This window comes from Epargyreus clarus, unplaced genomic scaffold (genome assembly GCF_041222505.1).
Source record: "Epargyreus clarus isolate Ecla_fem2 unplaced genomic scaffold, WU_Ecla_fem_2.2 ptg000004l, whole genome shotgun sequence".
In the NCBI taxonomy this organism is placed as follows: Eukaryota; Metazoa; Arthropoda; class Insecta; order Lepidoptera; family Hesperiidae; genus Epargyreus; species Epargyreus clarus.
The window spans coordinates 4,514,032-4,528,934 of NW_027332212.1; the positions used below are offsets into that span (position 1 = coordinate 4,514,032).

General features: G+C 37.1%; 3 protein-coding genes across 8 annotated transcripts in view; 1 reads left to right on the forward strand and 2 right to left on the reverse strand.

The window, feature by feature from the left end:
- Positions 1-14,903, forward strand: part of Pgant9 (polypeptide N-acetylgalactosaminyltransferase 9) — a 227,913-nt gene that overhangs the window by 109,851 nt on the left and 103,159 nt on the right. The window lies entirely within an intron of this gene.
- On the reverse strand, positions 4,670-10,737 carry LOC140757121 (uncharacterized). Its single transcript, XM_073092656.1, has 4 exons — positions 10,612-10,737; positions 9,707-9,840; positions 9,597-9,609; positions 4,670-5,399 (listed from the first exon to the last, which is right to left on the reverse strand). The coding sequence occupies exons 1-4, from the start codon at positions 10,735-10,737 to the stop codon at positions 4,740-4,742; spliced, it is 933 nt and encodes a 310-aa protein (XP_072948757.1). The 3' UTR covers positions 4,670-4,739.
- Positions 5,711-9,588, reverse strand: LOC140757007 (uncharacterized). Its single transcript, XM_073092565.1, has 2 exons — positions 7,395-9,588; positions 5,711-5,739 (listed from the first exon to the last, which is right to left on the reverse strand). The coding sequence occupies exons 1-2, from the start codon at positions 9,214-9,216 to the stop codon at positions 5,711-5,713; spliced, it is 1,851 nt and encodes a 616-aa protein (XP_072948666.1). The 5' UTR covers positions 9,217-9,588.

Genomic DNA, 14,903 nt, shown 5'->3' on the forward strand with positions numbered 1-14,903 from the left:
GATAATTTGTGGTTCAAATATATATATATATATATATATATAGAGATAAAATTAAAATTTTCTTTTGAAAAATGCAAACATTCCATCAGTATTTTCTTATGACGTTGTCACGTTCAACTATCATCAGTAAACCGATTTTACAGACAACCGAGATTTTTCTTATTTAATTGATGGACTGGCCGTTTGCCGTCACATCAATGAGGTTTTCGATAATTGTATATTCAAAATATCATCTTTATCTTAAATATTTCTGTAAATATATTTAAATAGTACATCCCATTTTGATACATAAACAAGACAACCTATAGTAGGCCGCCTAAGATTACAATTGGACTTGACTTAAAAGTTGGCAACTCCTGTTGATACATATTATGAATGCAAAGAAAATATAATAAAACTAACTGATCCGGCAAACGTTGTGTTGCCATATAAATAAAAAAATGTTAAGGGTGAACAACCCTTGTCACTTAAGGGAATGAAAAATAGATAGTAGCCGATTCTCAGACCTACTGAATATGCATAAAAAAAAGGTGAAAATCGGTATAGCCGTTTCGGAGGAGTACGGTAACTAACATTGTGACACGAGAATTTTATATATAAGACATCAAGGTACGTGTTGCATTGATGTTTCCATGTTACAATTAATTTCTCACACTAGGATGTGAGTGTGTGTTCTGGGTATTACCACATTTAACCTAGCAATATTATGTATCTATGTTCGTTTACATTGGTTCGTGTGTCGGAACATCGATATCGCACCGTTATCTATTAGCATAATAACGCTAGGTGACGCCGCTGGGGACGGTGTAGCATTTTGAATGGCATTCATGGTATTGACCCAAAAAATCTATCGAAAGTGTCTCGACTGACAAAGTTGACATTCGATGCTATCGAGTGTATACGAAGTGAGAATGGAATTATCATACCTGGAAAATTATTGTATTGTAGTGTCTTAACAAATTTCTGAAGAGAAGATTCTCAATTACGTTTTATTTTATAAAGTTTTGATGGGCTCGATTATCATTTGGACTTATATTTTATTTTTCAACATAAGTTTTCATAATTCGGTTGCACATTTTATTAAAAGTTTCATGTTCCAATTCGTATTAATTATTATGATTAGTAATTCTATCCGCATGAGTTAGAACTATAAACGTACGTGTTATTCACGCCTAATTTAGGTTAATTATAGCGTTTACCAACTCATTAGTGTATATGAAAATTTGTAATAGTCCAGCGGCATAAATTTTGGTGCTTACTACAGGTGGTCTATCTTCTAACCAATATAAGATTATTTGATATTGTGTAAAGTTTTCTCTACCAAAGATTGACATTTAACAATTTCTGCTAAATAGAAGTTCCCTCTCGAAGTGTCTTCTATAATTTTCTGAAACTGAAATCTATCAACCTGTGATTAACCAATAAGGCGGCATAAAGTCAGTCTTAACGAGACACGTATCCTGTTATTAAGCATTTACACTAGAGATGCAACGGATAGTTGTTTGGCCGGATACCGGATACCGGATATTCGGCCTGATCACCGGCCGAATATCCGGTATCCGGCCGCCGAATATTCGGCCGGCCAAACGATACCTACATTTTAGTTTGGCGGCGGGCGCTTTCAGGTTTCAACCTGTTACGTTCGCGCGGAACGAGTTTTTTTAGTTCAGTGTACGGAACTATTTCGTATGCAGTACACGTGCGCCCGCCTATTTTGCTGAATAGATAAGTTTTTTTTTGTGTTTAATGTGTATAGTAGTGTATAGGTAATTGTGAAATCGTACTTCATTCTGTGTTTATTTTATTAGTTTAAAATAATGGCAAATAAACGACCTCCGTTGTGGAACTATTTTGAAATAGAAAAAGTAGTAGTGTAAGTAGTGTGTTTAATTTGTAAATTAAAATTATCTCGTGGTGGCGAAGGGAAGAAGGCAGGGACTTCCTCTATGAAAAACCATTTGTAAAGCAAGCATCCCGACAAATTCTCCGATATTTACGGTGGTCCATCTTCAACTTCATGCGGCGGAAGCAGAACTTTTCCTTCTACGAGTTCATTTGCAAGTACGAGCGCTCCCGCTCAGCCGGCTTCACATAAACAATTAACTTTGGCAGAGACAGTAGAAAGAAAACAGTATTGGGGTATTAATGACTCAAAATCTAAGGAATATCATTATTTAATTGGTGACATGATTGCGTTAGATAATGAACCACTATCAATGGTGGACAGAGTTGGTTTCAACGGGCTTATGCATAAAGCAGTTCCTCGGTACAAGATCCCCAGTCGTACATTTATGACTGAAAAAATAATACCCGACATTTATGACCGAATCAATAAAAAAAATATGGAAAATATTTCAAAAGCTGCCGTGGTGTCTGTTACGTCAGATATATGGACTTGCGACCACAATAATGAAAGCTTTTTAAGTTTTACAGCCCACTGGATATCTCCTGATTTCAAACTGGAACATAGTGTATTGGCAATCAAACCCTTTTCACGGTCTCATACCGGGGAGAATATAACGAACGAACTGCACGTTATTGCCGCGCGCTGGAACATTCCTCTGTATAAAATACACATTGTTGTGCACGATAGTGGGGCTAATATGGTAAAAGGAGTTCGGGTGGCTGAATATGATTCTGCTCGCTGCTTTATTCACTCGCTCCAAAGAGTCATCACTGAATCACTTAAATGTCAGCCTGATTTAATGGAGATGTTAGCTGCTTCTAGGCGCAAGGAGACTAGCGCAAGAAAAACTGAAGGCCGTTCAAAAGGAGCTGAATTTACCGGAACATCAGTTGGTGCAAGATGTCAGTACACGTTGGAACTCCACCTACTATTTACAGGAGCGTTTATTAGAGCAGAAACGGGCTGTTTCTTTATATATTGCCGACCACGATAAACTTAGTAACTTGACTCCTCATCAGTGGAATTTAATGGAGCAATGTATCAGCCTTCTTAAACCTTTCGAGGAAATAACGAAAATTACCAACTCAGGTTTGTCATGCATTTCCGAAGTCATACCACACGTGGCTACATTCATGAGGTACCTTCAAAAATAAGAAACTGCGCGGAAAGTACCGAATTTGTTGCATGTATTGATGTCTCTGAAAACTGAAATAGAGCAACGTTTTCAACATCTTGATGAAGATCCAAAATATTTCCTGGCTACTTTATTGGATCCCAGATTCAAAACCAGTTTTTTTGGGATAATATAAACAGAAGAAGCTAGACAAAAGCTGCTTCTGGAGGGCCTAAAAATGAGTTGTAGCGAAGAGGATTCAAATAGTAGTGAAAGTGATTCGCCTCCAATGAAAAGAAGGGCAGGCAATGGCGCAACTGTTGTTCATGAAACATTTTGGGATTGCTTTAACGAAGTCGCTCAAGATAATAGTCAAACCGAAGATACGACAAATAGTGCTATAGCCAACGAGCTTGACTTTTACTTAAAAATGGACCGAGTTGATCGACAGAGTGACCCTTATGAATGGTGGGCAGCAAACGCTAACCAATTCCCAATATTGATAAAATTTGCCCAAATATATCTGTCCTCACCATGTAGCAGTGTTTGTAGCGAAAGACTTTTTTCAGAGGCAGGACTTGTTTATGAAAATAGGAGGAATCGTCTGTTACCCAAAAATGCAGAGAATCTCGTTTTTATTCACCACAATTTGCCGTTAGTTAATTATGAATATTAAACTGTCTTTTTATTTATTTGGTAACACTTATTTTATTTGATTAAGAATTAACATACGATACGCTACGATTGGTTGAATGGATACTAATGCTGATCATAGGATTCCTTAAAAATCTTAACTATTTTAAATGAGGCTTTTTGATAAGTTTAAATTGTACGTTAAAGGTAATAAACAAATATTGATAATTTGTTGTTGTTTTCTTGTATACTAACCATTTTTTAAAGTTAAATACCAAACAGAATCACTATTCGGTATCCGGCCGGATAGTGTGTAACTATCCGGTATTCGGCCGGATAGTAAAATAATGGCCGGATAGGCCGGATACCGGATAGCAACCGGATATCCGTTGCATCTCTAATTTACACACTAATAATGATAGATATAATGTCAAAGTTATAAAACAAGTAACTAATCATAAAGATGACATAAATGGTAACATATTATTTAATTTGCCATCCAACATTTTGAAGACGATTCTTGAAAGCAATTATCTGCAACCTTCTAAGGGTTCTTAAAGGACAACGCACATAGCTTGAATCATTTCAAAATTGTTTTGTCGTAACCGCCCGCATGACATGCATTTGATGCATTGAAAGTAAGCAAGAAGTGAACTGCGTTTGATTTAGTTCCGAGATGCTGTAAAAAGTAACAATGTGGTTGTTAAAGAGATAATTGTATCATTGGATGATTTGAAAATTAATAAAATACGGCTTTTTCTCCTTATTACTTTGTTTGGATTTTGGAACGAACAAACGTAAATCTTCTTTTTTGTGGAATTAGTAAATCACAATTTTTGGATCATTTAATGGATTTAAGTTATCACTAAAGTGTAATACAAAAGTTTGAAACGTTATACGATACTTTGACCTACGTTTTATTTTGTATATTTGAGTTGTACTGTTAACTTGCTTTTTTCTTTCTGAATTATTCTTGGGTTATTTGTCTGTTAGATTCGTTTTAAAGGCCCCCGCCCGCCGGTGAGGTCAATGCCCCCGGTGCGCGGTCGTTGGCCGCAGTCCCCGCGCTCCGCTCCCCTCGACCCGCTACTTGCGTAGACAAACTGCCCGGGTTGAAGTGCATGCTTCAATGGGAAGAGGACAGATGTTGTTGAAGGCGCGCCGCAGTATCCCCTTTCGCGTCCTGATGTCCGCGACACGCACGACACCGTCGCTGCCCGGGTAGATGTTCTCCACGCGCCCCAGTAGCCAAAGCAGTGGTGGCAGGGCCTTGTCCTTCACTAGGACTAGCGAGCCCTGCTGCAGATCACCAGACGCTGCAGCCCATTTTGTCTTCTGTTGAAGCAGCGAAACATATTCTTGGTTAAAGCGTGACCAAAAATGTTGCTTCAACAGCTCCACCCGCTTGTAGCGCTCCAGACATGTGATGGATTTGTCAGAGACATGCGGATGTGGAACTGACAAAAGCGGTCGTCCAATCAGAAAATGGGAAGGAGTAAGGGCGGTAAGATCGGAGGGATCGTTGGATAGAGGTGTCAAAGGACGAGAATTTAAAATGCTTTCTATTTGAGTTAGTAGCGTTGCCATTTCCTCATATGTTAAGTTTGTTAATTTGAGCAACCTCTTTAAATGATGTTTTGCCGATCGGACAGCAGCCTCTGCAATACCGTTAAAATGTGGAGAGTAGGCCGGCGTAAAGGAGAATTCGATGCCTTCCTGAGAAATTTCAGACACGATGTTTGACTCCTGTAAAAGTTTGTACAGCTCGTTAGAGGCCCCAATAAAATTAGTGCCGTTATCGGACAAGATAGATCGTGGCTTCCCACGACGAGCCACGAATCGATTAAGTGCGGCCATATAAGCCTCTTTACTCAGGTCTGTAACGAGCTCCAGATGCACGGCTTTAATTGACAAACAGACAAAAATACATAAGTAGCTCTTAATGAGTTTGCATCCTCGACCTTTACGGTCGGCTATCAATATTGGCCCTGCATAATCGACGCTACAATTTAAAAATGGAAATTCGAGTGCACTTCTACACGCCGGTAATTGACCCATTATAGGCTGTATACTATTGGCCTTTTGCCTGAAACATTGAATACATTTATTGACTGTGTTTTTAGATAAATTCCTACCTCCAAGAGGCCAATAATTTTGTTTAATAGACGCTAGAAGTGATTGAGGTCCAGCGTGTAAAAGTTTCTCATGTTGACATCTAAAGAGAGTTTTTGTCAAAGGATGTTTGCTACATAATATTATCGGATGCTTCGTATTGAAGTCGTAATGTGAGTTATTAAGCCTCCCGCCTACACGTATAAGATTATTGGAATCTAAAAAAGGGCTTAATGAAATTAATTTATTTTTACGCGATAGAGCTTTCCCAGCTTTTAAAATAAAATATTCTTCCGGAAACATTTCCATTTGTGCTACATGTAAAATTAAATTTAAAGAATTTTGAAGTTCTTTGTAGGAAAGAAAACCTGTGATTTTATAAGTTATTTAAATTGTATATAAATCTTTGTATGTAAGCAACAATTCTTTGTAAATAATTAAAATTTGAATACTTATGAATTAAGTTTTTAATGATTGTGTAATTATTTTGATTTTTTAAATTAGTAGGATCGGATGCAAAATCATTTGAATTAATTATGGAAAAGCTTGAAACTATTTCTGGTAGATCCTGTTTCAATGAGGCGTTGGGTAAAACAGGCCAATGGGTTTGATCGGATAATAAAAATGTGGGACCAGTCCACCATAATTTAGAACCGCTGATCTGATCAGCCTTCAGGCCTCGAGAAACGAGATCCGCCGGGTTGTCTTTAGACGGTACGTAGTTCCATGTGTTACCTGCAGTAGTCTCCTGTATTTCGTTCACACGATTGCGCACAAACTTCTTGAGCTGACTAACAGATGTACTTAGCCAACCAAGGACAATCGTGGAATCACACCAAAAGTGACATGATTGTATAGGTAAAGTGAGAGACTCCTTTACCTTAGTACACAGTCTTGCTCCTAAAAGCGCCCCGCAGAGTTCTAGTCGCGGAACGGTGGTGGGCTTAATTGGTGCTATACGACTTTTGGAGATAAGCAAGCGTACCGTAATATTACCACTGCTATCGGTAGAGCGTACGTAAATGCAAGCACCGTACGCCTTTTCTGATGCGTCGGTGAAGGTATGGATTTCGTGTACGATGGAGTCTTGGCATAAAATCCAACGTGGTATTTTTAAATTATTTAAATAAGGCAATGTGCTTGAAAAGGCTAACCATAACTCTTTAATTTCTGTAGAAACTACATCGTCCCATTCACACTTTGCAATCCATAGTTTTTGCATAATTAATTTTGCTTCAATAATACATGGCGTGACTAATCCTAAAGGGTCGAAAATTTGACTAATAACTGAAAGAATATGACGTTTTGTAATTTTTTCTAATGGTTCTATATTAATTGAAAATGAAAGTATATCAGAGTCACATAACCAGTAAATGCCCAATGTTTTTGATGAAATATTATTTTTATAATTACAAAGATTTAAATGATTGTTTGAAGTTTCATTATTAGGCGCAATTTGCTTTAAAAGTTCCAAATTATTAGATTGAAATTTTCTTAAGTTGAATTTTGCAGACGACAATATAGATATGACTTCCTTAGTCATTTGTACCGCACCAGAGATCGAATTGGAACCAGAAAGGAAATCGTCAACATAAAAGTCACGACGTATTGCATTTTTAGCTTCGATACTCTGAGCCGAATCTGCTAAACTCAAAAATGCAGTGCCGTACGTAACCGTATTTAGAGTATACGTTTTTAGAGGCTTTGATGGATCCGCCCGAAAAATGACGCGTTGTAAAGAACGTTGCTCGAGAGTTATCGCAATCGCTCTATACATTTTTTCAATGTCTCCCGAGACTACGTACCTATGTTGACGGAAACGTAATAAAATAGACAGGAGATCATCTTGGACAGTGGGACCTACCATCATGATGTCGTTTAGTGACACACTAGAGGTAGTTTTAGCTGACGCATCGAACACCGTGCGTAGCTTTGTCGTTGAACTAGACTCGCGCATAACTCCGTGATGGGGTAAAAAATAATTATATTCACCTAAATTAGAGGTACCCGTATCGCGTGTCATATGACCTAAACATTCATATTCGCGCATGAAGTCTATATACATAGATTTGAAAAGTGGGTCTCTTTGAAATCGTCTTTCTAGAGTTAAGAAACGGCGTTTTGCCATCACAAATGAATCACCTAATTTGTCGGGACTCGCCTTTAGTGGCATGGTAACAACAAACTGACCGTCATTGTCACGAAACGTGTGAGATTTGAAACTCTCCTCACAAGCACGTTCCTCGGCCGATAGTGTATGTTTAGAAGAGATTGAATCAAGTTCCCAGAATTTTGTTAAATCGGGATTTGCTTGCATGGAACTAAAATTACAAAAGTGTGAATGGGCCGAACGTGGCTTTATAGATAAAGAACCAGATACTATCCAGCCAAGCTTACTTTCACACAAAATAGGCTGTTTCCTACCTAAATCTATATGATTGCTCCCTACCACCTCCCAGAAAATTTCTGCCCCCACCAAAATGTCTATAGCAGACGGAATATTGAAAGTAGGGTCGGCTAATTGGACGCCAGAGGGAATAGGTATATGCATAGAATTTATAGATGTAGGTGGTAAATTTTTAGTAATTACAGGTAATATTAGGCAATTTATTTGATTAGAATAGCTCCCGTTAATCGACTCAAAATTGAGGTAACAAGACTGTGTACTATTACTAATTAAATTGTTGATACCTGTAACCATGGAACTCGTACTACGCCTGGACAACCTCAGCTTATCGCATAGACGCTCGGTTATAAAATTTGCTGTACTACCATTGTCGAGTAGCATACGCGCTTCGTGCTTCTCACCGTCGGAGCTCACCACTCTTACCATAGCTGTGGACAGTAAAACAATAGACCGCGTAGTAGGCTGTTTTACACTTGTTGAAGCACTCGTTGAAAGGGTTATATTCTCAGATGGGCCCGGCATTGGATTTACGAATGAAGTTTGAGACTGATCTAAATGTAATAGCGTATTATGCTTACGTTTACAATACTTGCAATGAGCCAACTTGCAATATTTTTCAAAATGTCCGGGCCGCAAACAATTTTTACAAAGATTAAGCTCTTGTACCTTTTTAATACGTGATTCTATAGACAGACTTTTAAACGTTTCACATAAATATAATAAGTGTGCTTTACTACATAAGGGACATTTAGATGAAATTTGATTTGATTGATAATTATTGTTTGTTTGATTATTTACTTTATTTGTTATTAAAAAATTTTTAGATTTGTAATTATTTTCTTGTTTACTATTTTTGTTTTGTTCCTCTAAAGTTTCCAAAAGATCCGCTTTATTACTTACAAATGTACAAAATTGAGCAAGAGTAGGTGATGAATTAAGTGTGTTGCGATTTTCCTCCCAATTTCTAAATGTTATGGGGTCCAACTTAGTAGACATCATATGGATAATGAGAGTATCCCAATGTTCAGTAGGCTCATTCATCATTTTTAATGCTCTAAGATTTTTATTTGTAATGTCAATTAAACGACGTAGTAAAAAACTTGACTCTTTTTGAAGTCGTTCGACATTAAATAATGCCTGAACATGAAAATTAATTAATAAACGATTGTTGTTAAATCTCTCACACAATAAATCCCACGCAATGTTATAATTATCTTTTTTAAAAATTATATTTTTTATTATTTCTGCTGCTGAACCCTTTAGACTTGCCCGTAAGTAATGAAATTTATTTATTGTATCTATTCCATCATTATCGTGAATTAGTGACAAAAATGTATCTCTAAATTCGAGCCAAGATTGATAACCACCGTCAAAGTGAGGCAAATCTATTTTTGGTAAACGAATAAAATTGTTGTTATGCCTACCCGATACAGAATCCTCGGAGCCCGTTACAAACCCAGCTGACTCGCGAATGCCTTCCGCGGTGGCAGCGTCCGCCAGCATGCCCCGCGCCCGCGCAGCCAGGGAATGGTACAGCTCCTCGAACTGGGTTCGTGCCGAGTATGCCTCGTCCGTCTCGTCCGATAATAGCTCGATCTCAGTCTGTAATTCATCGAAAACTTCGTATAAGGCATCAAATTTACTATACCGGCCTTCAAGCTCTATACGCTGTAATTTGGATAAAGAGTTGGTTTTTGAAATATTGTCTAAATAATTATTAAAATTTGTTAACTTTGCTTTCATTGAGCTACGCTTCTTAATAAGCTTTTCAGCCATTATTAAAGGCAAGTGCAAAAAAATTAAGAAAGAAAAAAGTAATAAGAGAAAGCAGCAAAGGCACGGAGAGTTTGAAATCAATTAATAACGAACAAAAGTATGACTAAGCACAACGCGCGCAGGGCGCACGTAACGGTTTATAACCGGTCGAACGGGTCGAAGCTTATGCAGTACTATGATAAAAAAATACTAAGGAAGATTATAGCGCATTAATGCGAAGCATAAAATAATTATATTAAAGTCTGCTAATGAATTCAAATAGTTGCACAAATTTAAGTATTTTGAAAGCGGAAAAAAAAAATTTGGGATTATAGAAAAGAAAGGAATAATGATTGAAACGATCTCACGAATGTCAGCCCTTATCCTGAATCCAGTCTTCGTTCTCAATTCCTTCTTCAATTGAATAGGCGTGGCGCGCTTCTCGAATGAAAAAATTCCCACGGGGTCAAAGTCCGGACACGTAGCTCAGAAGTTGTAGTCGACTTCAATCCACGGCCAGCTGATTTCTTTTTCGTCGAAGGACCAATGTCCGGGAGCAAGTTGGCTTAACGATGCGCAGCAATAAAATACGGTTTCGGTAAGAGCGATATAATGGTTCGTAATAAATCGTTACAAAATATGGAACGGTCGAGCGTGCGTCTGCGCCGAGGTTTGTTCGCGCACTGGCCCCCGCCCGCCGGTGAGGTCAATGCCCCCGGTGCGCGGTCGTTGGCCGCAGTCCCCGCGCTCCGCTCCCCTCGACCCGCTACTTGCGTAGACACATGGACATTGTCTTATAAAAGATTGCATTGTAAAGAATACAGAATACATAAACTTTATTGAATAACTTATTTTATATTCCTCCCTTCACGTGATGCCACGGTAGATCAATCACGAATCAAGCTATGAACGGTGCCGTTCACGTCAAGTGGCTCGTGTCGCTAGGAATAGCTCGCGTCAAAACTTTGCCGCTGTCATCTCTATGATTCAATTTCAACTTTCCCAAACAGGATTATGAGATCGCTCGGTGAAGGTAAAAGTTTACCGATCTTGCAAAAGTTGGTTGGTTCGAGCGCGAGGAATCCACAATGTTATGCCGAATGTTTGATTATGTTTTTGATAAGATGGCTTCAGGTAAGATATTTTCCACCACACGTTCTATACGTATCTATATACATACACGAGTTTGATATATAGATGTGTTGCAGCTACTGTAGAATACGTATTATTCATGCTATACCACATACATCAAGCCGAAACAGCAGCTTCATTATCAACTCATTGTTGTTCGACTGAGAAACATTAGGTCATAGTTCACCGCGCTTACCAAGTGCGTATTGGTAGACTTCACATATCTTTGAGTTTTTTTTTAATAAATTCTTTCAGGTGTGCAGGTTTTATCACGATGTTTTCCTTCGCCTTTTAAGCAAGTGATAATTAATTTCTAATACGTACGTAGTTTTGAAAAAATCAGACTCTGGGATTTGAACCTCAGACCCCTCGCCGAGTTTCTTAACCACTAGGTGTTACTGCTGATCACTATTATATGCTGATGTCATGGTCAATAGAACAATGCTTCAAATGTTAATCTTTTACTATAATTTTATGTAGATACATCCGTATTAGTATCCCCCAGATGACGAGAAAACCTGGGGTCGTATTAGATGTGTTGATACCGCAGATGTCCGTGTTGAACCGAGCTTCTTTCAAATGCGGCAAAAATATTTTTTATATGAATATAAAATATTATTTTATCGCACCGATGAAGAAGCCTAATACCATTAAATAGGTTTACCATAATCGTAAAATATTATTTTCCTCTGTGGAATAATTCTATCATTACAAGTTCTAAGGTGTTTTATGAAAATAGAATTCAGGCCCTTTTTTACCCAAACTAAATTACTTGCAATATATTTTATTTAAATGAAAATATATAAAAAACCTTCATACACATACTATACATTCAGGCATCCAGAAAATAATTCTTCTTTTAATGCAATTATACAACAGTTCCACAAGGAAATCTGTTCATTTAAAGATTTATCCTTTAGTTATATGGGTATACTTAACCTATAAATTACGCCCTTTGATGAAGTGTTGTGCCGACATTTCTTTTATGTCGTAATGTTTTTAATTACAATTTACCGTTTTCACCGCCCTAATATACTTAGAAACCGCGAAAGCGCTCTACAAATTATGCAAAGATAATTAAACTAATAATAGACCCGAGAAAGTTGAATTCCTAATAATAATATTATGTTAATTACTTCTGACATCGAAAATGAATGGAATCCGAGAGATTTTAGTATTTATGGAGACGTGTTTTGGTAGGTACAGTTATTTCACGAAGTATAAAAAAAATGATTTTGAATTACCAAAATTTTACACCATACTTTCGGGGCAGGCTGTGTTGTTTCATTTACTGCTCCTTGTGATGTAATGTCACGTCACTTATTCAGTACCCTTAGTATAAGTTTTTACGATTTAAAAAAAAATACTGTTTTTGTATGTGTACGTATTTGCCCATATATTTACAATCAGCGCCCCTAGCGGACTGTATCAGATCTGCTTGGAAAAGTATGGGAAATACGTAGACAAATACAAAAACAGTCATTTTTGTCAAAACGTACAAACTCATACTAAGGATACTGTTGACAGTTGTCACCATTGCATCGGATCCATATGCCTTATTATACCCAAAAGTGTTTTCATTAAATCCCAATATTTTTTTCATCGCTATTGTACCAATCAGAGTGACATTTTCCTGTTTTCACAACTCGAAAACCTCTTCGCAATCAACGCGCCGTACGCAATTCTTGTCCAAACAGAAGAGGAAAGTGCAAACACGCGGACAAACAAATAAACAAACGAGTGCGGACATCTCGTCTCGAAGCTAATGAATCTGGCTCCATTGATTGTTAACTTCGAATGACTTTTGATTCCGCCGGAACGTTTTGACTTTGAAATGCCTCATTGAAAAATATGAGTTAGTGGGGCTTGTGACTCAACAATTATAGGTTTATCTAAGAAATTGACCATCTTTTACGTACCTCTAAAACTTCTTTATTTAAAGCTTACTTATTATTATGGACAGCATTTTTGTGACCTATTTCTTCCACAAAGCTGGAGAACTTATCTGATTACATAGTATTTCGTGAGGATGTATTGCTCGAGAGACTATAATCCATCTATAGCTAATTTTTGACATGTCTGCAGTCTCATTTTAAAGACTTTTTATCAAGTACCTCACTATTTTTGCGAAAGATTCTTAATACAGTTTTTACAAACACACAGAATCTCTTTTGAAACAGATCGAAAATGCCTTCTTCCTTGTCGTATATAAAGAATCTAATAAAACTTGTCACTATATTTAATATTGGAGTAGGAAAAGATACAAGATGTGCACGTTACTCTGACAAAGAGGATAAGAGAGACACTTTTTTGCCGACACAAATCTCCATTCCCATTTGAATACTTGATATTACATTCCATTTCTCATTTAAAATTTAAGAACTGCGGTCGAAGCGCTTTGTGTCTACTTCGTTTCAAGCGAGATGTAGATTGTCTTGAACGTGAATTCTCAAACTAAGGGTACAATTTTTTTGTATCGATTGAAAGCCTTTAACATTAAGTGCAAACTTTCATATGAAAGTAAATCCTATTGGAAAAATTAAGTAAATCCTATTGGATTTACTTAATTTTTCACTCATTGCAACGTAGCTTTGTATACATGGTATGTTCCCATGACACTGACTTTTTATTAAGGCTTGAATCGTGTACTCGCTCCGAACCCCAATTACGAGTACAACCTGAAATTAAATTCATATTTCATAAATTTATACACTCCACGCAACCAAATTTTAATACGAAAACCTTGTAGCATCATTCATTACTTTGAGTTACCCGTAACCGCAACATTTTGTTTTCCGGTGTATTTTGGGAGAGGGAGTTACACGATTTATAATCTTGTGAACGGAAAATCAATATTTTTGTGCTTCACGTAATGATACAATTTAAACAGATTTCCGTCTCCTGAAACACAAAGCTAATAAGATAAAAGTTTTATCGTTTCGCTTTGCTAATGTTTAATGATAAATTTATAGAAATGTATGTAATTAAAAATATCATCTTGAGTAAATTTATTGAGAGTTCTCCAAATGAGTTTGCGAATTTCCACTCTTTTAACAATCGGTACGTGGCTGGAGTGCCGGACTATAACCTCAAACTTTCTCATTCCGTGGAAAGATTAGTGCCTAGCAGTAAAACAGTAATAGTTTGCAAATAAATTTCTATTAAAATTACTGTTAATTCAGTAATAAAGTTTTAGGTGGTATTGTTGTATCTAATGAGTTTTCTACTACAATAAATACCAAATGAGAATATGCTAGTACAATTGAACCGATAAATAAGGCTAGACCCCAAGCAACAGCATATTCCCCTCGTAAATACGGTGTCGATTCTAATATATTACGCGGTACCAACTTCGAAGCCGCAGTCAAAGTTTATCGCCTATTAAACCAAAACTGTTTACTGCAGGATCAGTTCAAAAGTCCAACCGAGTAACTGCACCAGTTATGCGATTAACGAAATACGTGCAACGGAGTTACTGTACCAGATTAGTGCTGAAATGGAATCTTAGAATAGTTACCTACATGGAGTACGTAATTCAATCGCAAGAAAACTTAAGATAACTTCTTAGTCCTTTTATTAGACCCAAGGGTTATATTGAAGTTACAATTTACGTTTTAGGTTATTTCGTCTTTATGAAACCGTAAAAATGAATATTATATCTTCTGATGCAGCAATGTTTGCAATGATGTTATTTGATTTGCATGAAGCATTCGAGATTGGTAATGTTATATTCAGGGGGTTCGATGCCCTTTTGCTTGTAAGACAAGGTGAAATATTCTGCTCCTGTTAAATAAAACAACTTGGCTAGCTCCATTCTGCTCTGATCGCAGATACAAAAACTTGAA